The sequence below is a fragment of the Nansenia antarctica genome, assembly GCF_963989245.1.
Source record: "Nansenia antarctica genome assembly, chromosome: 6".
In the NCBI taxonomy this organism is placed as follows: domain Eukaryota; kingdom Metazoa; phylum Chordata; class Actinopteri; order Argentiniformes; family Microstomatidae; genus Nansenia; species Nansenia antarctica.
In genome coordinates this window covers 14,661,739-14,687,575 of record NC_137676.1, presented here as the reverse complement: position 1 = coordinate 14,687,575, position 25,837 = coordinate 14,661,739, and the positions used below count along the sequence as shown (strand labels likewise).

Genomic DNA, 25,837 nt, shown 5'->3' with positions numbered 1-25,837 from the left:
CTTCTACCACAGGGCCGTCCAGGCCCTGAACACAGCAAAGACCTAGGTTCTGGGCCCTGGACAGTCTGGACGGATTGATGGCAGCTGCTGGACTGAAAAAATCAGGTGTAGTGCTGAGGCACAAATATGTACATTTCAAGCCTGCAAACTGCGACACTTTAAATAAATGTGCAATAACACTATTGTGCAATATGACAACCCTAGTCGTCTATCTGTACAGTATAGTATAGTGGATAGTGTACATAGCCTTTATTTATGTAAACCAGCTCCTTCCCTTCTTGTGATTTTTTTTTTCTTTACTAACACCAGGGGAGCCACCCCTCCTAAATTTCGTTGTTTGGTACCTGTACTGTAGCAATGACAATAAAGACCATTCATATAATATCTAGTAAAGAATGAGTCTGAGAGTGAAGTACGTACATGTCAGCGGTAGGTGGCGGTAAAGTACCGTTGAACGCAACGTGACAGGCTATGCGCGTGTCCGTGTGGGTAAGACAGCGCCATTTTGCGTAAAGCTCAGGAGGAGGAAGTTGTAAACTAGCTACCAGCTAGCAAAACACAACTTTGAACGTCAAAAACAGGGAATAATTACAGATAATTACTCAACTGTACACGGAAAGATATATAGAGATATCTCTCAGATGACGACTACAAATTTCGTTTTGTAGTAATCGTGCAAATAGATACAGGATAAAGGGTGTTTGAAGAGGCGGTGTTTAGCAGGCAAACCCGAGGTCAAATTGGGCCTGGTTAGCAAAGCTAGCTAACCGTTCCATAACAACAGCAGCCTGCCAGCTGGTTACTGGGCACAGAAGAAGCCAAAGCATTGACGAATCCACCGGAGTCCCACAACAACAACACGACACGACATCTTTCTCTAACGGTATGGAAACGTTACGACGTTGTCCTAAAAAATGTCCTTTGTTTTCGTCATGTTTCTGTGTAAGCCGTGGTGTGACTGTCACTGAACTAGCTACATTCGCTAGCTACAAATCATATGTGTTAACTCTGAAGAAAACCTCTTTGTGAAATACAGCACTTCCCCCTCATAGTGATTTTGCTTCTGTTTTGTCTTTCAGAAGACCATGGCAGACGATTTTGACATCGAGGCTATGCTTGAAGCTCCGTTCAGAAAGGTGGGTAGCTGGCTGGGTAAACTCTCTCATCTAGCCATTTGATTGGGGTGTCTTTTTGCATTCACTTGCTTCTTGCTTACTGTATTACCTTTGCTGCTCAGAGATCTTTGTATTGATGGTGATGATGTGTGTGTGTGATTCTGAACATGTATGAATGTGGTGTGTGATGTTGTTCAGACCTGAAACCAAAACTATGAATAAATGCCCATCTATCTCTCTTCTGTAGACTTGCCTAATGATATCTCACCTCTACTCCCCTGAATTCACCTTTGAATCCAGTGCGAACTGTGAACAAAAGTAAGGTAGTAATTGCGCAACATATTGATGTACTGTGCTGATCCCCCCCAGGACAAAAAGAGCCTCAACTTAGAACATCCAATCACCTGTTTGGTTGCAACAAGGTGAATGCAAATGGATGATAAGCGCACTTTACCTGACATGCAATGGAGGCAGTATTCACATTTTCTGTTGGCACGGTAAAGGCATTGTTCTGCCTTGTTTAATCCCAGCCTGAACGGACCTCACACCTGTCCATATGTGGGGTCAGAGTCGTTGACTGTTGACATGTTGACATGTTGGCTGTTGAAAGGATTCACTCCTACAGGAAATAAAGACATCCCCCCAGCAGCCAACATAGGGGAGCCTCAGCCCCACACACGTACAGTTGTGATGTCCGCTCAGGCTAGTTTAACCCTATAGTTTAATTGAACTTTGTCTTGCATTAGTGACTAAAAGCCTGCCTGATCAGAAATATCCCATTGCTATAACTTGTACATGTACATTTATTAGTGCCTTTTGCTTTCCTTTTGTTTGAGAAATCTTGTTGTATGGTTTTGATGTCTAGCCATGCTTTTGCCACGGTCAACAGAAGCAATTCATAATTTTGAAATATGCATACTGCCTCTCTTCCGAAGTCTGTTTTCTATTCTTCTGTTTTTTATTGTTTTCAGATTTGATATTTAGCATATAGATTTTGCTAATTTTGCATGCCTTAACATCAGTATTACATTTTATCTGTAAAATAGAAACTTCATTTCCATGATACAAGTTAAACGTAAAAAAATATCTCTAGTAGGAATAGTTACCCTTCATGAAATTAAAGCTGAAATGGCTCACCTCCATTCAGCTGGCACTGAGAAAAACAGCTAAAAACAAGGAATGGACATTTAACATGAGGCTGAACTAGTGGATTTTTTCATTTCAGTTTTTCATGGGAGTCGATATTACTAAGCAGTGTGAATCCCTGTTTGCTTCAGGGCGAGATGTGTGACAGAGGTGGCATCGAACTCTTACAGTCCAAGAACGAAAATGGGTGAAGATCACTGGACTGACACCAACCACACAGGATCTCTTTTAGTGGCTGTGGGCCATGCATGGCCTGATTGGGCTTAGGCACAGATAGTGGTATATTGGTACGACTAATCAGGAGGGGTGGGCGGGCTTGACATGACCAAACTGTTCCTATGGCTTACTGTAGCATGCAACATATAAGATGCATTACTCATAGATGTTGACTTGATGTTTGGTTGGACTGAGTACTGTACTGTGTAGTTAATATGGGGAACTGGGGGTGGAAGTGTAAAGGGGCTGTACAAGAGCCCGCTCTATTTGTCCAAACATGTCATTATTCTTAAAAAGTACTTTTACTAAATGAATATATTCTGTATTTTCTCTTGTTCCCCTCCTCCTCCTCTCTCTCCCCCCCTCCCCCCCTTTACCCTGACGACTTGAAATGTTTCCTCTACGTCCTCATGATGTTCTTCTATCGACCCTGCTTAGGATGAGATCAAGTCCTCTAATGCAAATGGACATGAGGAGCGCAGTAAGAAGTAAGTGCAGTACTGTATATGGAATGATGCGTGACATGTGTTGACTGGACTAGCTGTAATGAATGCTTAACCTGCAACAACCAGGGGTGTGCCGATATCATTATGTTCTTATCCGTTTATTAGGACTTGATTCTCGTAAATGGATGATACTTGTACAAGTCTATCAGAGCACATATTAGCGAGTGCCAGTGCCTTCTCACAAATTGCAACATTTACATCATACACATGTCCCTTTAGCTTACATACAGTTAAACTGGTCAGTTAAGTATTTATTTGGAAATGGGAAAAGAACCATCTCCAATGACGGATTATGTCATACGATCGTATCAGAAAACTTCCCGAAAGTTATTACTCCGTAATGAGTACTTGTTATGTCTGAGTACTTGGTACACAGTTGGTAAGACGATCTCTGCCATAGCTGGTGAATCAGTAGTCTCCTTGCATCCATCTTGTGATGACTTGCTCACGGATGATGTCATTATGCATCTCAGGAAAAAGAGGAGTCGGAGTAGGAGCCCGAGCTCTGACAAGCGGAGAAGCAAGAGCAAGGACAGGAAGAAGAGTGCAAAAGGAGACCGGAAAAGAAGCAAGAGTCGGGAAAAGAAACGCAGCCGCAGCAAAGAGCGTAAACACGCTCGGAGCCGCTCTCGCAGCAGGGAGCGCGCTGGCCGCTACAGAGGACGCCGCAGCCCCTTGTATGTAAAAAAAAAAAGGATCTCTGTCGCCTTTTATTAGGTCCTGTCTGTCTATTGTCTGAGAAAATCAATGTTGAGGAGTTAAATGCTGTTTGTTGATGTTGACAGAACTACTGCATTACCACATGTTGTGGCCTTTCTTTTTACTCCTGTCTATGGAGAGTTTAGATTCTTTAGGGTTATACTGTTCAGTATAACAACATTTTCACTATACAACTGTGGAAATCTCAGGTAGTCATTTAAAGGTTCCCTTACCTTCACTGTGCTGGTGTTAATGACTTCGAACTTTGTTTTGCACTCTAGTGCTGGGTCAAAATTTAATGGTGGTCCTGGAGGAAAGATGGGCTTACCACATGCCAACAAACTAAGGTTTTTATGATTAAATTATTACATTTTTCATGTGTATTATTGTTACATGTTGTATGTCTTGTAGATGGAGCATTTAACGCTTAAACAATACATTTACAGAATAAGTTTGAACAAACTTTTGAGATCCTTCTTATGTTTCAGCCGGAGGCGCTCCAGAAGCCGTAGTCCGTTCAAGAAAGACAAGAGCCCAGTGAGGTGAGGGACTTGGCTGTCTGAGTTGTTTCCTTTTTCTTGCTCGACAGTGGCTCCACTGTCTGTCACGTTCTCTTCGCTGAACTCTGAGTAAACAGACCGTCTACTGGCGATACAGACCGTCTACTGACTACAGACCGTCTACTTTGTTCTTCATCCATCAGAAGCATGCTGTTCACCCGTATCTGTGGCTAACTGTCTTTTTTCACTAATTTTAGGCAACCAATTGACAACCTAACCCCAGAAGAGAGGGATGCCCGCACTGTTTTCTGCATGCAGCTTGCAGCAAGAATCAGACCGCGAGACCTGGAGGACTTCTTCTCAGCAGTGGGAAAAGTCAGTATTGCAACTTAATAACTTGAATTTAGTTAAAAAGATTACAAGTGTTTGTAGTTTGTATGGTGCAGTTCATCAGGAACTATCAGGATAGGCAAAATATGACCATATTTCAACCTTTTTTTTTGTTTTGATTTAGGTGAGAGATGTGAGAATGATCTCAGACAGAAATTCCAGGAGGTCAAAGGGCATTGCCTACATTGAGTTTCTGGAGGCAAATTCAGTACCTCTGGCTATTGGCTTGACTGGGCAGAGGCTTCTGGGGGTTCCCATCATCGTCCAGGCCTCACAGGTCAGTGTATGATGGATTGTGTTGGATTCTGCTTTTAATTGTTCATTTGGACAAAATATCAAAATAGATTGATATCATGATCTACCTTGAAACTTAAATAAAATCAAATAAAAAATGGCATCCGCTATAACATTATTTGTGTGTTTGCACTTTGCAGGCTGAAAAGAACAGGGCCGCAGCGATGGCCAACAATCTGCAGAAAGGCAATGCTGGACCCATGCGTCTGTACGTGGGCTCCCTGCACTTCAATATCACAGAGGATATGCTGCGGGGCATCTTCGAGCCTTTTGGAAGGGTGAGTGGAGAAACATACTGTATTTCTTAAATGAACGTTAACCTGTCTTTTATTCCTCTGTATCTAACTGGATATTCTTTTTTCCAAAAACAGATTGAGAGTATACAGCTGATGATGGACAGTGAAACTGGCCGGTCCAAAGGATATGGTTTCATCTCGGTAAGTTCCAGAATAATTTGATACATAGTACATGTTCAGTTGCACCAGTATGCACCAATTGGTAAGTACTTCAGAGTAATGCTGTGTTATTCACCTCAGATTAGTAGTGACAATATCTGGTTAGCATATCGCATATGTGTTACTAACTTGGCTGACTTGTCTGTTCAGTTTGCAGACGCGGAGTGTGCTAAAAAGGCCCTGGAGCAGCTGAATGGCTTTGAGCTGGCCGGGCGGCCCATGAAGGTGGGTCACGTAACAGAACGCACAGACGCGTCCACCGCCAGTTCTTTCCTCGACAACGATGAGTTGGAGAGGACGGGCATCGACCTGGGCACCACGGGGCGCCTGCAGCTCATGGCGAGGCTGGCAGAGGGTGAGTAACAACTTTGACATCTAGGAAATGACCAACTGCCACTAACTGCCAAAGAATTCTGGAACTCTCACCACCTAAGTGTTGTGTGTGGTATTTACCTAGCAACATCATACTTTAATTGACTACAAAATGAAGCATCATAATGTATGTTGTCAATAATGCTGCCCATGGCACTCTCGAATGTTGGACAATTTATTCACTTTATTGTTATCAGACTCTATTCACCCTCGGCACTGAGTGCGTTAAAAGCATGTTATTGATTGCTGTTAATGTGAATTTTATGTTTGTGTCCCCTAGGCACTGGTTTGCAGATCCCTCCAGCAGCACAGCAGGCCCTACAGTTGTCTGGTAGCATGTCCTTTGGCAACATGTCCGCTATGTTAGGTAGGCTAATCATCTGTTTGATGCTCTGTTGGATTATGTCGATTGAACTACTCACTCACTCGTCTAAGGACACTGAGGGCCGGTTTCACAGACAAGGCTTAAGGCCTAATATTAAGTAGCCTTGAGGATGGTTCTCGAGCCTACCGGCCCTTAGGGCAGGATTCTATCTCCTGTTTCCATAGCGTGAGGCAGCTTGATGTACAAGTACAACCCCTGGACATGACGCTGGTATGTCGTTCTCGTAGGGTCTTATCCCCAATCCAACCCTTAATGCTGAGTGCCAGGCAGGGAGGCATCGGGTACCATTTTTATAGTCTTTGGTATGACTCAGCCGGGGATCGAACTCACCTCCTTACATTGAAAGTGTGATTTAGCCCAGGACGAAGCTTACGCCTTGTCTTTGAAATCGGCCCATTATCTCCTGTCTACACAGTGGAAGGAAGGGTTAATGAATTTGCATTGAAACGGGACCTTTCCTGTTACTTATAAGCAATACTTAACCAGTGTAAGGATTGGGTAAGGGTGAACAAAGTAACATTTTCTGTGGCTGAACTTAGTCTGAAGGTAGGTAACACAACTAAGCTGTCAGGTGTCCTTTGCAGGTTTGCAGGTCTTTGTCTTAGCCCTCTGCCTGCCTCTTAGCCCTGTGCCTGCTTCTTTCTCATTGTTCTCTGTAACCTATGACTGTCCACTTCCAGCAACTAATGGGTGTGTCTGCAGTGTATTAAGTCATTGGTCGAGGCCACGGCTCTACTTCATGGCCCAATCCCAATTCACCCCTTGGCCCTACATTTTAGCCCTACCCCTCGGTTTTGCGTTTTATGATAACCATCGAATTATCTTAGTTTAATGTAATTTCAATGTATTATAGACCTTTTATTTATAACAAGCATAACAAAAAAATAGCTATAATTCTGATGTCTAGCTAGCTATCTAACGCTATAACAATGTTTTAAGGTTATTTGTGCATGATAGGTCCCGCATGTTGACATATTTCCATGTTGCATTTCCCCCCTTTGATGGCATATGATGCCCCAAATTTAACTAAAGTCTAACCGCGAAGTTGTTGCACTTGTTACCGCTCCTCAAATATCAGTGCAGACTAGCAGGGTAGGAGCACAGGTTGCTAGCCTACAGAGCACCGCTATTCTGTCATGAACTGACCTGGTAATGAAGCTATTCTGTCATGAACTGACCTGGTAATGAAGCTATTCTGTCATGAACTGACCTGGTAATGAAGCTATTCTGTCATGAACTGACCTGGTAATGAAGCTATTCTGTCATGAACTGACCTGGTAATGAAGCTATTCTGTCATGAACTGACCTGGTAATGAAGCTATTCTGTCATGAACTGACCTGGTAATGAAGCTATTCTGTCATGAACTGACCTGGTAATGAAGCTATTCTGTCATGAACTGACCTGGTAATGAAGCCTTGTTCTTTTTTATTTGATGACTTGTTTGACTGATTGATAGCCCGAATCGCGAGCGTCCATACTTTTCTATGATACTACTGATGACGTATGAGGGTCTTAGAAGGGTTATCCCATTTCATAGGGGAAGATTTCAACCACTACTCCTTTCACTACTCTGTTCTGAGGGGCAAGCCAAAAAGCAAGTGGCTCTCCAAAACGAGAGGTAGAGGTGAACATGAGAAATGGGATTGGGCCCATGTGTCTGTGATTGAAGTCTTTAGAGGATGGACATTCACCCATTGTGCATGGTGTAATTCCCATAAAATAGTTTCCCCGTGTCCAGCTGAAGTACAGTCTTTAATTTCTCTTCTTCTAATCCTTAGACTTACAAGCCAGGCTGAATCCACCCCCTGAAGGTGATTGTGAAAGAGTGAAGTGCACAGCTTCTTGATTTCACATATGAATTAGGTGTTCCCTGAAGTAATTCATAGTTCAAAGTGTTCATGATTCAAACTTGGTGAAGAATCTCTCATGGCTCCAGCTCATGTCTGAAATGATTGCTCCATCTCCCATCCAGTGCCTTTCTTTACATATAGACAAACCATTTATTCCATTGACAAGATCTTAATGGATATTTATTTATTACAGTCTATTGTTAGATATTTTCTTTCTATTCTGCTTTTGTGTTTACTTTTATTTTTTTATTTTTGTTACTGAAACAATTTATTACTATTTGTAAAAAATAATAGGTCTAGTCCTCATCTGGTGAAAATTAACATTTACATGGACACATTCTCAATTAAATGAACCTATGATAATGATGCTGTCCTCTCTCTTCCAGCTTCCAACCCTGCAGTGACCCAAGCCATGAACCTCCCAACACAACCACTGGCCACACACTGCCTCCAGCTATCCAACATGTTCAACCCACAGTCGTAAGGATGTGTCATTATTTCAACTTGATAATGATGCGGCATTGTTCAGACAACAGCATTTGTTCACTGATTAACTCATGTACTGTATGCATCTGTAAACATACAATGGAAGAAAATAGAAATAGGAAAATATATTTAATTTGTCAATTGTGGGAATTATAAAGTAATGCTGTTTTGTTGTAATTGAATGCTTTCTAAGCTGTAACTATGGTGATATGAAGCTTGATTTAGATAGAAATTGGTTGTTAAGCCTTCAGCTAATAATATTATGAACAATTACCTCTGTTTTTTAGGGAAAATGATCCTGGCTGGGATGTTGAGATTCAAGATGATGTCATGGAGGAGTGCAATAAACATGGAGGAATTGTCCACATATATGTTGACAAGAACTCCCCTCAAGTAAGAACCTTTCAAAAATGCTTATGAGCTATGTGAGTTGGCATGCCAAATAAATGTAATATTCAGCAATGGTGAAATTTAACATTAGGGGATTATTATCTCTTTGTCAGTCATGCCTTCACTTTATTTTTCAACAAAGTAATCTTAATTGGAAACTTCTTAAAACATATTTACATTAATTGTTGCCTCCTTTCCCCTTGCAGGGTAACGTGTACGTGAAATGCCCCACAATCCCCACAGCCATGGCTGCCGTGAATGCACTGCATGGCCGGTGGTTTGCAGGTGTGTAGTACCATCAGGATTCTCTAGAGCTGTCTGCTTTTACACTTCAGTGTCACTCATTGGACAAGACAGGCATTAATGGGATGTGTTTTTCCTCTCTCCACAGGTAAAATGATCACTGCAGCGTATGTTCCTCTCCCAACCTACCACAACCTTTTCCCTGATTCAGTAACAGCCATCCAGCTAATGATGCCAGCACGTCGATGAGTCTGCCTAGCATGGAGCAGATGTCACAATGTCTGTTGGCTCAAGAATGTACATAACGTGTTGGAAACTCATTGAACAGCGAGACAGTCGAAACCGTTGCTGTTTCTAAGTAGCAAATTACAGCTGTTCCATTAGTCAGAAATAGGGCACTTCTGAAGGAGATTGCTTCTCTTGTAATTTAAAATAAGTTTTCAACATCCATAAAGAGCAATGCTTGATTTCTGTAACTGCACTAGCACATGACTAAATGAAATGACGTGTGCGTTTCGACATGCATTGTGTAAAGACCACAGTCAGGGGTCAAACTAAAGAGAAACTGTTTCAACCACCTGAGAAAGGGACTGGGACAGTTGGCAGTTGGAAATGGAAACTGAATGGTTTTCTCTTGATAGCTACTATGGAAAAGCAACCACTTTCTTTGGACAGTTACACCATCTTCAAACCCCCCAGTGTCGCCACTGACTGTTGTGCCCCAGTGTTGGTCTCATCCCCATCACTTTTCTTTTTCGCATTGTACATTTGAACATTCATCTTATTTGTGCTTTAGCGGGTACGTTTTGTCACTAAATGTGTTAAAGGAAAGATGCCTATAAACACCAAAAAGCTGATCTTTTTTTTTGTTGTCAACTTACGGTATTCATTGTTTTGAGAATGCATTTATAACTTTTTGTAATCAAGATTTGATTTTTTAAAACTCTTGATTAAATTTATTATCAAAGTGATTTGGGTAGTTGATAATGTGCATTTTGTCTCCTTTATGACTTGGTTCAACTGGAATGGAGAGTAATGTCAAATGAATTTGTAATAAAAGCCTGGTTTACAACAGTTGTCCTTGCTCAGAGTTGATGTGGATGCACCAGATCCTGCTCTACAGTGTTTGAATAACTTATATCCATGTTGATATGACATTAAGCTCATCATACAGTTAATGACACCATGATCGTATGATGAAGAAATGGGATTTTAAAGGTCAAGGTGTTTGTGTGCATCATATCCATGACAACGTTTTCCCAAATCACCATTCCTATCCCTCTTGTTTGGCCTAACATGTCCCATGAATACTAATTATACATTTTGAATCAACAAGTTGTCCCTGACCTTTGTGTACAACACCTAATGAGAACGGATTATGGCAGGGATAGTCTTTTAATAGCCTGTTAGTGGTCTTTGGGGTTTGTAAAATGTCACAGGATCCCTTAAGCCCATATTAGGATGTTAATCAGCAAAACACCACTGATCCCAGGTCAGGATTGATCTACAGAGAATGTACACAGGCTTAAACAACAAACATGCATCCCATGCACCGTGAGCGACACCTGACAGGCAGTGTTAGGAGTTATTTGAGAGAAACAGTAGTCCCCATCGCCCAGCCCCCAGTTGGCCCGATGAGAGATCAGTCAACCACTAGCAAATCTTCTACTTGTGATCTACTAGATGCCCTGCTTAAAATTAACATTTAAAAAATCCATTGGGGCTGATCTGCTTGATCCAGGCCTATTGCCGTAGACTGAAGACCCATCTGTTCAGGCTGCATCTTGACCTCCGGACCTCTTCATCCCCACTGCCCCCCTGTACGGTTTCTCTACTGTAAATAATAAAAGTAAGGGTTACCAGTTATCCTTCCTTCTTCTATCATTGTGACTGCCAATGTCCACTGGTCCGAGCATAGATTTGTTTTTCTTGTGATAACTGATGAATAGATGATTCACTTACTTTGGTTTAGACAGATGTACTTGTGATGGGTCGCTTTGGATAAAGGCAACTGCTGTCAAAAATGTCAATGTCACAGAACTGGGAATGGTCCCACTGCCTTCTACCACTATCACTACATAGGGATGAAGGGCAGGAACCAACGTGAGCCTGATCACCATCTCAGTGCAGACTATTTGTAGAGCAAGAGGATCAAGTGTAATTGGTCATGGGTTAATAAAAGGGCCAATGATAGATTTCAATTCGCTACCTATCTACTGTCATAGATTCTTCAGGCTACATCTTAATTGTCCCTCCTAAAGACTCTCATCCCCACTTCCCTGCTGTACAGTTTCTCTACTATAAATACATTTAAAAAGTAATTCTTCATTCTTCTAGCATTGTAACTGCCAATGGCCCCTGGTCATAACAGATAACTTGTTCTTACAATGACTGATGGATAGATGATTCACTTACTGTAAGTCGCTTTGGATAAAGGCGTAGATGCCAAAATTGTAAATACAGAAAATCTACCCCACCCTCTTCTCAGCAACATTTTGAACAATGGGGACAATGGACCTTTTCTCTGCTGGGTGTCTGACACCTCTGTCCCCCTAATCAGAGGGAAGAAATGTTTGGTAATTGTTCATAAAGTAAAGATGTATCACTCTTTCATTCAGTTCACTTTTTGCATCTGTTGAGTATGTTCAAAACAGAACAATACTGGGGGAGGGGGCTGTTTTCATCCAAGTTTAATTAGTCTGTCATTTTGGGGTTTCTTCTTGTGGGTCTTGACATTATGCTGGGCCCCCTGGGTATGCTATCTTCTATCAACAGTGACTAGGATAGGCTGTTTTTCCATCACCAGTGACTATAAGAGAGCATGCCAGCTTAGAATGTGGGTAGCTCACACCCACTCAGACAATGCTCAAATAAACTGTCTATGAGGCTATGGTTAACCTTCAACGTGAGTACTCTTACTTAATCTTTTCTTTCATGTTTCTTGTTCTTTAATGTCGTGCTTTGGAGGAGCAGGTAAATAACGTGAATGATGTTCCCAGTTGAGTGATGGATGAATGTTTTATCTATTGTGTGTGACAGCACATCACAGACTGTACAATGAGCAACACTTCTGTGACCTACCGCAAAGACTTTTTCGAGGAGTCTTTGTTCAAAAACCTCACAATGGTTTTCTTCTGGATGCTCATCTGCTACATCAATGGCGCTCTGCTCTACACATTCTTTACCAACCAGACTTTCAACAACATTCCACGATACATTCTGTATGTGCAGTTAATCATCAATGACAGCATAATGCTATCTATATCCGTGCTCTTGTTTATCTTGGGTTACACCTGTCCTTACCTCAACGTTTCCTTGTGTATCGTGCTGATTCTGATAGGCAATAATGTCCATAAGAACACTCCACTGAACTTGGCAGGCATGGCTATTGAACGCTTTGTAGCCATCTGTTATCCGTTACAACATCCTACAATCTGCACGGTAAACAGGACCTATATCTTCATCAGCTGCATTTGGATTGTAGGGGCCATACCAGGACTCGTAGATGTCATTATTGCCTTTGCTTTGAAACCTTTGTCGTATTTCTCAACTGGCAAGCTGTGCTATCAAAGTAACGCATTCAACACTGATTTCAACTACAGGAACAATTTTTCTTTCAATATGCTTTACCTGTGCTTTGTGTGGGTCACATTGATCTACACTTACATAAGAGTGATGTTTTCAGCTAAAGCTGCAGCCTCTGATCCAGCGAAGGCCAAAAAGGCCCAGACGACTATCCTACTGCATGGGGTGCAGCTGCTTCTATGTATGATGTCCTACATCGCTCCTGTCGTGGAAATATCACTCATCCTGGCCTTTCCCAATCTTCGCTCAGTCATAATGTTTTGTAGTTACCTAATAGCAAACATGTCACCCAGGCTTCTAAGCCCTCTCATATATGGTCTAAGAGATCAGAACTTTAAGAAGCACATAAAGGGATCTCTTTTTTGTAGACAGACTGATCAGTCAGTGAAACCAGCTCGGGCACCTAAATGACTCACACACAGGTAAGGTAAGGTTGACGCTTCCAGTGTGATTTAGCCCTCCGGAGTGGTCTTATTCAGTTACAGTAGGTATACACTTAACATAGACACTCACAGTACCGTAAATATATGACGGTGATGGAAGAATTTAAATATGGTGAGATCCATTTGTCAATAAGGTATCTGATAGAAGTAGCACCTGTGTAATTGTCCTTTACTCAACAAAGCAAGCTTTAATGTGTCAGTTGATTCAATGACATTTGTGACTGACTTGATATATTCTTAATTTCAGCATTTAGGAAATATATACTGGTACTGCCTAATTTGTCTCGTAGTAATTATTGGAACATTGTTAACACCCATGTCAACATAATTCCCTCATCTCTGGTTTGTTTTCACCTATTGCATTACTTTCCTTCCTTTCCATGCATCAAAGATAACCCTTATGCTCATATGTGTAGACATTTCCTGAATTTAAATATGGGCCCCTTTGACTGAATGCTACAAAATAAAACCATCTCAGTATTTTCTTTGACCATCTTCTCTCATTTCAAGTTGATGTAAATGTGTGGATTGCATTCTATGGCTTTAATCCAAGTTAATTTAATTTAAGTTAATTTAATTTAATTCCAAGTTAAAGTGGAATAACAGTAATAGAAAAAATGCGTTTTTGATACATGTCTGCTTGTATATAATATCTTTGTCATGTACAATGAGGGTCTATCTTCATGTCTTGAGGGGCAGATACAAAATAGTGTCCTGTCCTCCATGTTTGGACAGTGAAGATAAATTAGAATTTTGACCCTATACTCCAATTTGGATTCCAGATAAATTATGAAAAAATAAAAAGACCAGAATATAATCTTTTAATTGGCAAATACTTGTGATTTTCTCCAACGGGAGAGATGGTCTGAATATACCCTCAATAGGGGAGATTCTGTACCTTCTCATTATTTTATTTTAATCTTAAATCCAAATTGCTGGAGTATAGAGCCAAGCTTCCAATTTCTACCTCTTTCTACCTCTGCATAATATGTGACCATCCAATGACAACGTTAGAACAAAAACATTTCACAAATGAAACAAGACACATGCTTAATGCACAAAAAATCCCAATAGACTTTATTTGGTTTCCTTTTTTTTTAACAAAGGTAGAACAAATATTACCCATAGCAAACAGCATGGTGGTTTTACTTACTTATCGCTTAATTAAATTACCAGATTACAATCCAAAGTGCATTTTACAAACATTAGTTTTTCTTTTTTTAAGCTTTTCAAAGTTTTACTCTTTTTTTATGTTAATTTTAACTTTTTCCTCCTTCAGCGAATCCTTGCCATTGAAGTTATTCAACTTTCTAGTGTCCTGGAACAACAAAAATAAAATACTGTACATAGCAAATTGTCTGGATGAAAGTCAATCATGAATATTTTAACTGAATTATTGTAATATTCACCAGTGAAATAAAAAAGTACTCTCGCAGATTACAGGTGCATAGAAATTTAAAGAGATAAAAGTGACTAAACATAAATATTTCCTTGTGGCAGCTAATGAGAAACAACTGCTGCAGACCTGAAGGGGTTCTTTACTTCATGGGAGTGTTTTCCTTAGCCTGGTGAGCCTGCAGCACAGCCACTGCCTCCTCCACCTGGAGAGGTGGGGGGGCAGAGAGAGAGCAGAGAGTGAACAGGGAGTGAGCAGGGGGAAAGAGAGAGAGAGTGAGCAGGGGGAGAGAGAGAGAGAGCGCGAGGGGGGGGGGGGGGGGGCGAGAGGAAAAAGTGAGGGCAAAATTACCCACAGTAAAACGAATAACCCTAGACTCCACTGGCAAACTGTCATGCATGGCCTCGCCCCAAGGGATGAAGCTGAGTCGTACCTTAGAATGCAGGGACTCTGGTGACTCCAGCATGTGCAGCAGCTCCGAGTTGTCAATCTCCAACAGCATTCCAGTGATTTTACCAGCTAGGTTTGGGTGAAGGCCCTGGATCAGAGGGTAAAGTCGCTCACCTGCAAATCAGGGTAGAGGGAGGAAGAGAGAAAGAGAGAGATCATTCAGACACACTATAACTGTTCCAAAAATGCGTTCTTCCACTCTATCTAGAGTGTATACCAAGTACGGATATGCTCTAGATAGAGCGCAAGAACGCATTTTGGAACACAGCCTACATGTAAGAAGAGAAGACATGGCATGACATCAGAGAAAAGGCCATACCTAGCAGCTGCTTCTGCTCCATGAGGGGGGCAGCAGCCAGCATGGAGGCAGTGAGGGGCTCCTGCCCTCTGACATGCAGCGCTGGTTCCATCACCGTCTGGGTAACAATCTGACAAGACAGCACAACTGCAAAGTTTGAACCACTTTTGACAGACACAGAGAGAGACTTTCAACAGCAATGAAAGTCACCACAAATTCAGAACTGTATCAAATTGAATACATTTCTGAAATAAATCATATTCAAATTGAATATCAAATTGCTACATATAGCAACATTTATTTTGCAAGAAAATATTACATTGTGCAACTGTTATGTATGTTGTAATGTATGTTGTGTTGACAGCACCTCCATCATGTCAAGTGGTGCAACTGGCACTGCCTCTCAGATTACCTGCTGCACTACCATTGGTGGTGGCATGATTTCATGCTGAACGTTTCTGACCCCAGAGGAGTACTTGTACTGGGTCCCTCTGATCAGGGCACTAGACACACTTGCACGGCCACCGGCCGTCTGTGTGCCGATGTTAGCTAAAGAGGGAACACTAGTTTAGAGTAATAATAATAATAATAATAATTTATTAGATTTATATAGCGCTTTTCCGAGGCTCAAAGACGCTGACAATATGGGAAAAACGGAAAACACAGAAACAACAAGCAACAGATAACATGAGCACATAGAACACAGAGTTAACGAACGGGGAAGGGGAGGTTGTATGCATGTCCATGGGGGGAGGGGGGTGGCAGGGTTAGGGGAGATGGTTAGGGGTAGGGGAGGTTGTATGCATGTCCAGGGGGGGCAGGGGTGGCAGGGATGGGGGAGATGGCTAGGGGTAGGGGAGGCTGTAGGCATGGGAGAACAGGTAGGTTTTGAGGTGGGATTTAAAAGTGAGGAGTGAGGGTGAGTCTCTGAGTGGTTGAGGGAGAGAGTTCCAGAGGCGGGGTGCGGCTCGTGAAAAGGCACGGTGACCGAAGCCTTTGAGTTTTGAGGGTGGGACAGTGAGGGGAACAATGGATGAGGATCGGAGGGTACGGGTAGGGCGGTGGGGATGAAGGAGGTCAGTCAGGTAAGGGGGGGCCAGGCTATGGAGGGCTTTGTATGTGAGGATGAGGACTTTGAATTGTATACGTTCTTTAATGGGGAGCCAGTGGAGAGAGTGGAGGACAGGAGTGATGTGGTCACGGGAGCGGGTGTTTGAGAGGAGGCGTGCAGCAGAGTTTTGGACCATCTGGAGTCTATGGAGGGAGCGGGAGGTGATGCCGGTGAGTAGGGAGTTGCAGTAGTCGAGGCGGGAGGAGATGAAGGCGTGGATGAGGGATTCAGCAGCGGGGGGGGAGAGGCAGTGTCTGATTTTTGCAATGTTACGGAGGTGGAAGTAGGATGTCTTGACAATGGAACTGACGTGGGGATCGAATGAGAGGGTGGGGTCCAGAATGAAGCCGAGGTTGCGAGCCAGGGGGGAGGGGGTGATGGTAGTGTCGTCAATGGTGAGTGTGATGGGTCCGGTTTTATTGAGGGTGGATTTGGTGCCGATGAGGATGACTTCGGTCTTTGCACTGTTCAGTTTGAGGAAGTTGTGTGTGAGCCAGGTTTTTATTGCGGAGATGCAGGTTTCGATGTGAGTGAGGGGTGGGTTCTGGGTGGAGTTTGTGGTGATGTAAATCTGTGTGTCATCGGCGTAGCAGTGGAAGTCCAGGTTGAATTGGCGGATGATCCGAGGGGGAGTGTGACCGAGGGGGAGTGTGACCGAGGGGGAGTGTGTAGCAGAGGAAGAGCAGGGGGCCGAGGACTGAGCCTTGTGGGACCCCCTGTGTGACAGAGGAGGAGGAGGAGGTGTGACCGGAGAGGGAGAAGAACTGGTGTCTGTTGGTGAGGTAGGAGGTGAGCCAGTCCAGAGTAAGTAAGCAAGTAAGTAAATTAAGTGTATAAAACCTTCTCTCAAACAATACGATTGATTGTCTGGTATAGTAAAAACAGGCATGGGGCCTGTAGGTGAGTGACGTCTGAATGTAGCCCTTACACATCCTCTGGGTGTAGTTCATGATGCGCGGGGCCTGGGTGGAGGCCTGCCTGACGGTGCTGATGGGGGTGGAAGCTCGGCGAGGAACGGCAGACCGGACAAACTGGGCCGAGTAGGGGGCTGGCATCAACACAAGAGTCAGTACAGTATATAGACAGGGTTTTATACACACACACACACACACGCAATGCTCCCACTCACCCTGTGGTCTGGGTGGCTGTGCGGCCCAACGTGGAGACGCTCTTATGCTGCTCACTGGGTTGGGGTTGTAGAAGGACCGATTTGGAGGCTGCTGGGCGCAAACCAAACATCACTGAACAGCACTCGCATAGTTAGCGACTAAACACTGGCCATGTGTGAGGAATGTTGGAAGTAAGCCTCTACCAATCCACAACTGTGATTTTAACTGTTAAGAAAACCCTTGTTATGTGGCTCCAGTGGTCTAGCACCGCGGTCTACAGTGCACACATATACATATGCCCGTGTCGGCATGGGTTCGAATCCGGCCCATGCCCTGCTGACATGCCCTCTCCTCCTTACTTTCCTGTCTATCTTCACTATCTCTTTCCAATAAAATGAAAAATATGAACGGGACTGCCCCACTCAGAAAAAAAATAACCTTGGGAATTTCTTTTTGTAATGACTACCCCACCAACTTTATGTACCTGAGGCACAGCAGACAAGTAGTAGCCTGCCTGCTGGTAGGAGTCGATGACTGGGCCGGGCATGGGCCTGACTGTGGCCAGCCTTTGCATGTACTTGTTGGTGAGAATTGCTTTGCGCTCCTCCTTCCGCTGGGCCAGTGCCACGTACAGCGGCTTGGTTGCAACGATTCGCCCGTTCATCTCCGTCACCGCTTTAGTGGCCTCCTCAGGCGATGAGAAACACACAAAACCAAAGCCCTTGCTGTGGCCCCCGTCCGTCATGACCTGTGTGAGGGCAAGGAAGATTCAAGGTTATTAGACACATTCAGGCATATTCCCAGACCTTGGGACACATCGATTTATGGCACCATAATGACCGCTCAAAGAAGGCGTCACCTTGGCGCTGGTAATGGTGCCATAGGGGGCAAATTCCTTCCGTAGCTTCTCGTCATCTAGCCCATCATCCAGGTTCTTGACATACAAATTAACTCCCTGGAATCAGCACAAGCACAAGAGGACAAAAACATGAGTACTCACAAGGGGAAATTACACACGTGGGCTTGTGTTTCGAATTCAAGTTCCTCAAATGCCATTTCTCATTTCACTCATCTTAAAAAAAAAAATACAGCTGTGGCAGGCCTCAGATAGGGTAATGAACTCAATATATTTGTAAATGTTACATTGTGTGTGTGTGTGTGTGTGTGTGTGTGTATGTATGTATGTGCGAGAGCGAGCATATGTGTGCTTCCCCACAGCACCTGATAGCGTTGGATGCGCTCCTGTTTGATCAGCTCAAACTTGCGCTTCAGCTCCCCCTGGCGTTCTAGCCTCTTCTGAGCGCGCCCCACATAGAGAACCTTCCCGTTGTGCTCCTTCCCATTCATCTCCTCGACTGCCTGAAAAAAGCATATGAAAATAGGGAGCTCAGGAACGCCATGCCATCCACATGACGTCTAAAGACACCAGTCTAATTAGCCTGTTACAGTCCACTAAAAGCCTAAATCCTTTTACAGGTCATAGTTGCATAATTCATGTGCTATATCAGAAGCCTGTTGGTTGGCTGATGTTGAGATGCATTAATCATCCTGCCATCCCATTGATGGATCACTTTCAGATCCATTCCGACTAAGAGATGGCACAAGTAATGGAGTAACTTAATAGATGTTGATGTTGAAACGCAAATAGACATCACCCTTTGTGCGTCCTCATGGTTTTCATAGTTCACAAAGCCAAACCCACGGGAGCGGCCCCTCTCGTCAATCATCACCCGCACACTGAGGGTCCTGCCTGGGGAGATAAGATAGGGTTAGGCTATGTGACAGCAGCTGGTGAAACCGGGAAAAATGGTGGATGGTGGATTCAATGAGTAATCCCCACTACTACCTAGTTAGTGTAGAGTAGTGGGGCTTACTCACCGAATCCATTGCATTGCAATGTTTTGGCTTGACTAGCGAGTGTGTCATTGATTTTCGAAATGTATTATTTTTATAAATAGAATTTCTTTCTTTTTTCTCTCTCAGAAATTTGTCATTTTTCAGAATAAAAGTCTGAAAGTGTTGATTGGTTGGCGACTTGTTCCCGGTTTTCACCAGCTGCTGTCATATATACTGTATATGGCTGTTCCTAAACACAATTACTAGTTTTCGGGCCCTGCTCTTATGACGCTCTTACCAAATTCAGAGAAGACCTCTTTGAGTTTCTCATCGTTGTACTCTTCACTGAAGTTCTTGATATAAATGTTGGTGAACTTCATGGCTTTGGCCCCGAATTCAGCCTCTCGCTCCTTCCGGGACTTAAAGTGACCAACAAAGCTGAGCACCACAGATTAGATTAGAATAAGAATAGAATTAGAATAGAATTAGATTAGCAGAGACAGATTAGAAAGAAAACAGAGGAAAATTAATTTTACACTTTTAACGATGTGATGGGAAAATTCATAAGCACTTAAAATGTATAGTAAAAACAAACAAGTAAATTCAATGTGTTCCACAAAACAAGAGATAATTGTGGGAATATGATCACTCACCTTCATGAACAGAGGGTAAGATTTTATCTAACTGACATTTTACATAGAAAACAAAGCATTATATTCTGAGTATCCATCCAAGCATGTTTTTTATGCTTTACATAAAATATCAGCTTATGCTGCTCCCTATTGACCATCACATCAAATTCTGTGAAAAAGGACAAAAAACTGTCTACCTACTGACCTAATTGTGGACAACTGACATTTTCCCCCCAGGAAACAGGCCGTTGGGTATGCAATGGCAGATTCCAACTCACTACCTGTCTCTAGGCTGAGCAAAACACATGGATAAGTCATCTGTAAAATCCTTCATTACCGTTTATAACAAAAGCAAAATCACTCCTCCCTAATCAATGCATATTTCCATTGCCCTTAGGCTTTTCCCACATAAACTCATACATTTTTAGGTTATTTGAAGACTGCTTTAACAGTATTTAAAATACTTTTTAAAATAAAAAAGCATGTCTAGAGTACAAAGCAGTTGATTTGTTTACTCACACTTTGCGGTCATTCAGCAACATTCCATTCATGGTATCTATGGCACGGTTTGCTGCCTCATGCGTCTCAAAGTGAACAAAACCATAGCCTTTAGAGCCATGTTCATCACACACGACCTGAAATAAACAGTCCGGGTGAGCATAGAAACCAATCTAATGCACATCCAATGTGACTGAAAAAAATACACATTTGGGTTTGAAACAGGATAAACTGTGTTAACGAACAAGGAATGCAACCACAAACTAATCAATAACTGTACATACAAATATTGTAACATTTTACTCAGGAGAGACAAGGAGACACAAAGTATAGGCTCAATTCTAAAACCTCACCTTACAAGACAGAATATTCCCAAAGGCTGAGAATGTATCATACAGGGCCTTGTTGTCAATTGACTCATCCATGTTCTTGATAAAAATGTTTCCCACTCCAGACTTCCGTAGTCCCGGGTCACGCTGAGACCACATTATTCTGATAGGCCGACCCTTGAGGACCTCATAGTTCATCGTATCCAGAGCACATTCCGCTAAAAATGAGAAGTAGGCCTATAACTAGACTCTTCATAGGGGTCAATAAACATAGGCTAACAATGCAAGATTTTAAAACATGCCTGTGGGTCTAACCCTGCAATCCGTTTGGGCAAAATAAATTGCAAAGGCCAAGGCCTACTTTAATGAAAGTCTACTGGTGGAAAAGTTACTGGTCTGGTGTAGTACACATTTCATCACTTGTTGTTGACATGTGTTGACATGTGGTTGCTATGGTACATATTTGGCCATTGAAATAGTGAAAAATACCACCTTTCTGTCTAAACTTTTACCCATGAATTACTGCTGCCTAGGGGATGATCCATGAATAAATGAGTACATGTGGAAACGAATAAGGAAATGTAGTCGAAATGTTCAACCTTATTGATGGAGTGTGCAAGCAGTGTATTGCTTCCACTTCAAGCCCCAAGAAGGGATGGAACATACACTATAATGTCTCTAATTCACAGAGGGCTACCATCAGTTACCATCGGCTGGCTGCTGGAAGTTGATGTAGGCATATCCTAGAGATCTGCGAGTGATGATGTCGCGGCACACACGGATGGACATGATGGGCCCAGCAGGAGAGAACTTCTGATAAAGCATGGCCTCGGTGACATCTGCGTGTAGGTCTCCTACATACAGGGAGGCCAGGGGGTATGATTGTCCAGTGGTATTCATCCTGCAGGCCCTGGGTTAGAGAGGAGAGACCATAGAAAGGTGGTGAGGCTGGCTTAGAAATTACTTTTGAATGAATGAATGAATGAATGAATGGTCTTTATTGTCATTGATATAGTACAGGTACCAAACAACGACATTTGGGAGGGGGGGCTCCCCTGGTGCTATGAAAAAAAAACTAAAAAAAAAACTAAAAACTAAAAACAAGAAGGGAAAAGAGCTGGTTTACATAAATAAAGGCTATGTACACTATCCACTATACTAATCATGAATGAAATGATAGTCACTGTCGAGTAGAGACATCCTGAAGGGCCATGGCAGTTAATTTGATGCCAACCCTAGCTTTCTGATTTGGTTTGTAACTGTAGATACTAAACAAATTAGACAGTTTAATGTTTGATTGGATGTCGGTCTACCATGACATGGTTTAATAAGCATCATGTCATGCATGTTTAAAGATCTTCACTGCTTCATCAAAGACACCAAAAACCTTGACTTCAGTGCGAGGCAGAGGGTTAAGAAGTTCAGCGAACCCGCTAAGCTAACAAGCTAACTTGGTTGCTAGCTAACCGCAACCACTCAAGCGTTCTCACCTGACACTCAGCTCTCTCAAACACTAGACATCTCAATAAAAATGCTGACCAAAACAATTTCGCGATGATAATCGTAATATAACTCGGTACTAACCTTTTTAATTGGTCAAACACGGCTTAATTTGTTTTTTGATTGACAAAGTATCGGTCTCAAACTTTGTAAATGCTTTTTGTTTTCATTTAATTATTGCCGTGAAACACCTGCCTTTTCACTCCGCGCCCATGAATATCATTACATTTGACCTATTTATAAACTTTCACGAGGGCCCCACTTTTCCTCCGCGTGAAAAAATAGTCCTTTAAAACAATTACCGTATTTTAGGTGTATTTGTGTGCTTACTAGCAAGTCAAATAATGTGAATCACAAATCCTTTGCGAAATACAATATTCAAATAATATTTACCGTTAATATAAAACATTCAACACAGTATCATACTTGTTGGGCCTTGTTGTCAATGGACTCGTCCGTGTTCTTGATGAGAAACCTTTCCCACTCCAGAAAAACCTTCGATGATTGTAAAAAAAAATACAGGTGCTGGTCATATAATAATTAGAATATAATCAAAAAGTTGATTTATTTCAGTAATTCCATTCAAAAAGTGAAACTTTTATATAACGTATACATTCATTCCACATAGACTGATATATTTCAAGTGTTTATTGCTTTTAATTTGGATGATTATCACTGACAACTAATGAAAACCCAAAATTTAGTATCTCAGAAAATTAGAATATTGTGAAAAGGTTCAATATTGAAGACCCCTGGTGCCACACTCTAATCAGCTAATTAACTAAAAACACCTGCAAACGCCTTTAAATGGTCCCTCAGTCCAGTTCTGTAGGCTACACAATCATGGGGAAGACTGCTGACCTGACAGTTGTCCAAAAGACGACCATTGACACCTTGCACAAGGAGGGCAAGACACAAAAGGTCATTGCTAAAGAGGCTGGCTGTTCACAGAGCTCTGTGTCCAAGCAAATTAATAGAGAGGCGAAGGGAAGGAAAAGATGTGGTAGAAAACAGTGTACAAGCAATAGGGATAACCGCACCCTGGAGAGGATTGTGAAACAAAGCCGATTCAAAAATGTGGGGGAGATTCACAAAGAGTGGACTGCAGCTGGAGTCAGTGCTTCAAGAACCACCACACACAGACGTATGCAAGACATGGGTTTCAGCTGTCGCATTCCTTGTGTCAAGCCACTCTTGAACAAGAGACAGCGTCAGAAGTGTCTCGCCTGGGCTAAAGACAAAAAGGACTGGACTGCTGCTGAGTGGTCCAAAGTTATGTTCTCTGATGAAAGTACATTTTGCATTTCCTTTGGAAATCAAGGTCCCAGAGTCTGGAGGAAGAGAGGAGAGGCACAGAATCCACGTTGCTTGAAGTCCAGTGTAAAGTTTCCACCGTCAATGATGGTTTGGGGTGCCATGTCATCTGCTGGTGTTGGTCCACTGTGTTTTCTGAGGTCCAGGGTCAACGCAGCCGTCTACCAGGAAGTTTTAGAGCACTTCATGCTTCCTGCTGCTGACCAACTTTATGGAGATGCAGATTTCATTTTCCAACAGGACTTGGCACCTGCACACAGTGCCAAAGATACCAGTACCTGGTTTAAGGACCATGGTATCCCTGTTCTTAATTGGCCAGCAAACTCGCCTGACCTTAGCCTGACCTTGTGAAGAGGAAGATGCGATGCGCCAGACTCAACAATGCAGAAGAGCTGAAGGCCACTATCAGAGCAACCTGGGCTCTCATAACACCTGAGCAGTGCCACAGACTGATGGACTCCATGCCACGCCGCATTGCTGCAGTAATTCAGGCATAAGGAGCCCCAACTAAGTATTGAGTGCTGTACATGCTCATACTTTCCATGTTCATACTTTTCAGTTGGCCAACATAAAAAATAAAAAAAAACTTGTTTTGTATTGGTCTTAAGTAATATTCTAATTTTCTGAGATACTGAATTTGGGGTTTTCATTAGTTGTCAGTAATAATCATCCAAATTAAAAGCAATAAACACTTGAAATATATCAGTCTGTGTGGAATGAATGTATACATTATACAAGTTTCACTTTTTGAATGGAATTACTGAAATAAATCAACTTTTTGATGATATTCTAATTATATGACCAGCACCTGTATACTCATACACATATGACACTATTAAGAATGCAGTCAAAGTTATATTAGAAAAGCAAGCAGCTAAACTCTGCGGGGCAGAGGGTTAAGAAGTTCGGCGAACCAGCTAAGCTAACAAGCTAACTTGGTTGCTAGCTAACCGCAACCACTCAAGCGTTCTCACCTGAAACCAGCTATCTCAAACACTAGACATCTCAATAAAAATGCTGACCAAAACAATTTCGCGATGATATTGTAATATAACTCGGTACTAACCTTTTTAATTGGTCAAACACGGCTTAATTAGTTTTTTGATTTACAAAGTATCGGTCTCAAACTTTGTAAATGCTTTTTGTTTTCATTTAATTATTGCCGTGAAACACCTGCCTTTTCACTCCGCGCCCATGAATATCATTACATTTGACCTATTTATAAACTTTCACGAGGGCCCCACTTTTCCTCCGCGTGAAAAAATAGTCCTTTAAAACAATTATTTTAGGTGTATTTGTGTGCTTACTAGCAAGTCAAATAATGTGAATCACAAATCCTTTGCTAAATACAATATTCAAATAATATTTACCGTTAATATAAAACATTCAACACAGTATCATACTTGTTGGGCCTTGTTGTCAATGGACTCGTCCGTGTTCTTGATGAGAAACGTTTCCCACTCCAGAAAACCCCTCGATGATTGTAAAACATATAATAATAAAGTTGAAGCCATATTGTTCCTGTAATTATCTTAAACGAAACTTTATTTCACTGAATGGTCTCTGACACTTTCCTAATATTACATGTAGTGAAACTAGGATGGACATATACAAATGTAGAATTACACCGATAACTACTATTTTTCTCCATTTATCATTACTTTATAGGTTCTAAATCTTCACAACCACGTGTGTACTGGGATATAGATCGTTACAGAGGCACAATTTAGCCAGAAAGTAAATTGAGATACTAGGCTCTGTTCAACCACAATTCAATGATCATTATAAAGCCTGAAAGATTGACTATGGAAGATGTGTCGTACTGGTGGCACCACGTGATCATTGCCAAATTCCACTCCACCCAAGAGGACATCTCCAACTCCACTCATTCAATTATTGTGCTGAATATTTAGGGATTTTAACAACTAGTCCTATTAAGAATCCTGTTCAAGCTAAGGGAAGATTATCTTCCAGTATACTGGGACAAAACTGTTTGTAGACTTATCAGTTGTGGAATAATGTCCTCAACTGTAGAGTATTATGGTGATGTATGGTATTGTGACACTGAACTTCATCCTTGGTGGTTATGGCGGTTCCCAATCTGGATCTTTACAACACAATACCTTATTGAACATGATTGTTCCATGAGAGCAGCATACTAACCTTGATTTGTACACAAGAACAGAAACTTGATTTGCTCTGAGCGTAAGTAACTTTCTAACATTTCCCTCACGGCCTAAGAGAGAATGAACTCATCCATTTGAACTGTCAAAAAGAAGCTGAGAGAA

At 42.2% G+C, this 25,837-nt stretch overlaps 3 protein-coding genes across 4 annotated transcripts; 2 read left to right on the top strand and 1 right to left on the bottom strand.

Moving 5' to 3' along the window:
- Positions 1–523: 523 nt before the first annotated feature.
- Positions 524–10,107, top strand: LOC308161090 (RNA-binding protein 39-like). Its single transcript, XM_080535038.1, has 16 exons — positions 524–883; positions 1,080–1,136; positions 2,916–2,965; positions 3,457–3,660; positions 3,964–4,029; positions 4,171–4,224; positions 4,440–4,557; positions 4,697–4,849; positions 5,007–5,144; positions 5,238–5,303; positions 5,472–5,676; positions 5,974–6,060; positions 8,316–8,409; positions 8,703–8,808; positions 9,012–9,090; positions 9,197–10,107. The coding sequence occupies exons 2-16, from the start codon at positions 1,086–1,088 to the stop codon at positions 9,295–9,297; spliced, it is 1,572 nt and encodes a 523-aa protein (XP_080391164.1). The 5' UTR covers positions 524–883; positions 1,080–1,085; the 3' UTR covers positions 9,298–10,107.
- A 1,998-nt stretch (positions 10,108–12,105) lies between these two features.
- On the top strand, positions 12,106–13,044 carry or90j1 (odorant receptor, family 90, subfamily J, member 1; the record flags this gene model as incomplete). The annotated part of the gene is made up of 1 exon (XM_080534230.1): positions 12,106–13,044. The coding sequence occupies one exon, from the start codon at positions 12,106–12,108 to the stop codon at positions 13,042–13,044; it is 939 nt and encodes a 312-aa protein (XP_080390356.1).
- Positions 13,045–14,614: 1,570 nt separating this feature from the next.
- Positions 14,615–21,635, bottom strand: pabpc1l (poly(A) binding protein, cytoplasmic 1-like; the record flags this gene model as incomplete). 2 transcript variants are annotated; one of them, XM_080535033.1, is made up of 14 exons in its annotated part: positions 14,615–14,677; positions 14,906–15,036; positions 15,242–15,350; positions 15,633–15,769; positions 17,260–17,379; positions 17,461–17,551; positions 17,925–18,188; positions 18,300–18,395; positions 18,662–18,799; positions 19,096–19,190; positions 19,575–19,714; positions 20,428–20,543; positions 20,760–20,953; positions 21,443–21,635. In XM_080535033.1, the coding sequence occupies 14 exons, from the start codon at positions 21,633–21,635 to the stop codon at positions 14,615–14,617; spliced, it is 1,887 nt and encodes a 628-aa protein (XP_080391159.1). The 2 variants fall into 2 exon arrangements, with proteins under 2 accessions (XP_080391159.1, XP_080391160.1); XM_080535034.1 differs by having other exon boundaries at positions 17,461–17,548.
- Positions 21,636–25,837: the final 4,202 nt, after the last annotated feature.

Coding starts and splice junctions, on each gene's coding strand:
- LOC308161090 (XM_080535038.1), top strand. CDS start 1,086: ATGGCAGACGATTTTGACATCGAGGCTATGCTTGAAGCTCCGTTCAGA. Junction 4,225..4,439: donor AAAGACAAGAGCCCAGTGAG/GTGAGGGACTTG, acceptor CACTAATTTTAG/GCAACCAATTGACAACCTAA. Junction 5,304..5,471: donor AAGGATATGGTTTCATCTCG/GTAAGTTCCAGA, acceptor TTGTCTGTTCAG/TTTGCAGACGCGGAGTGTGC.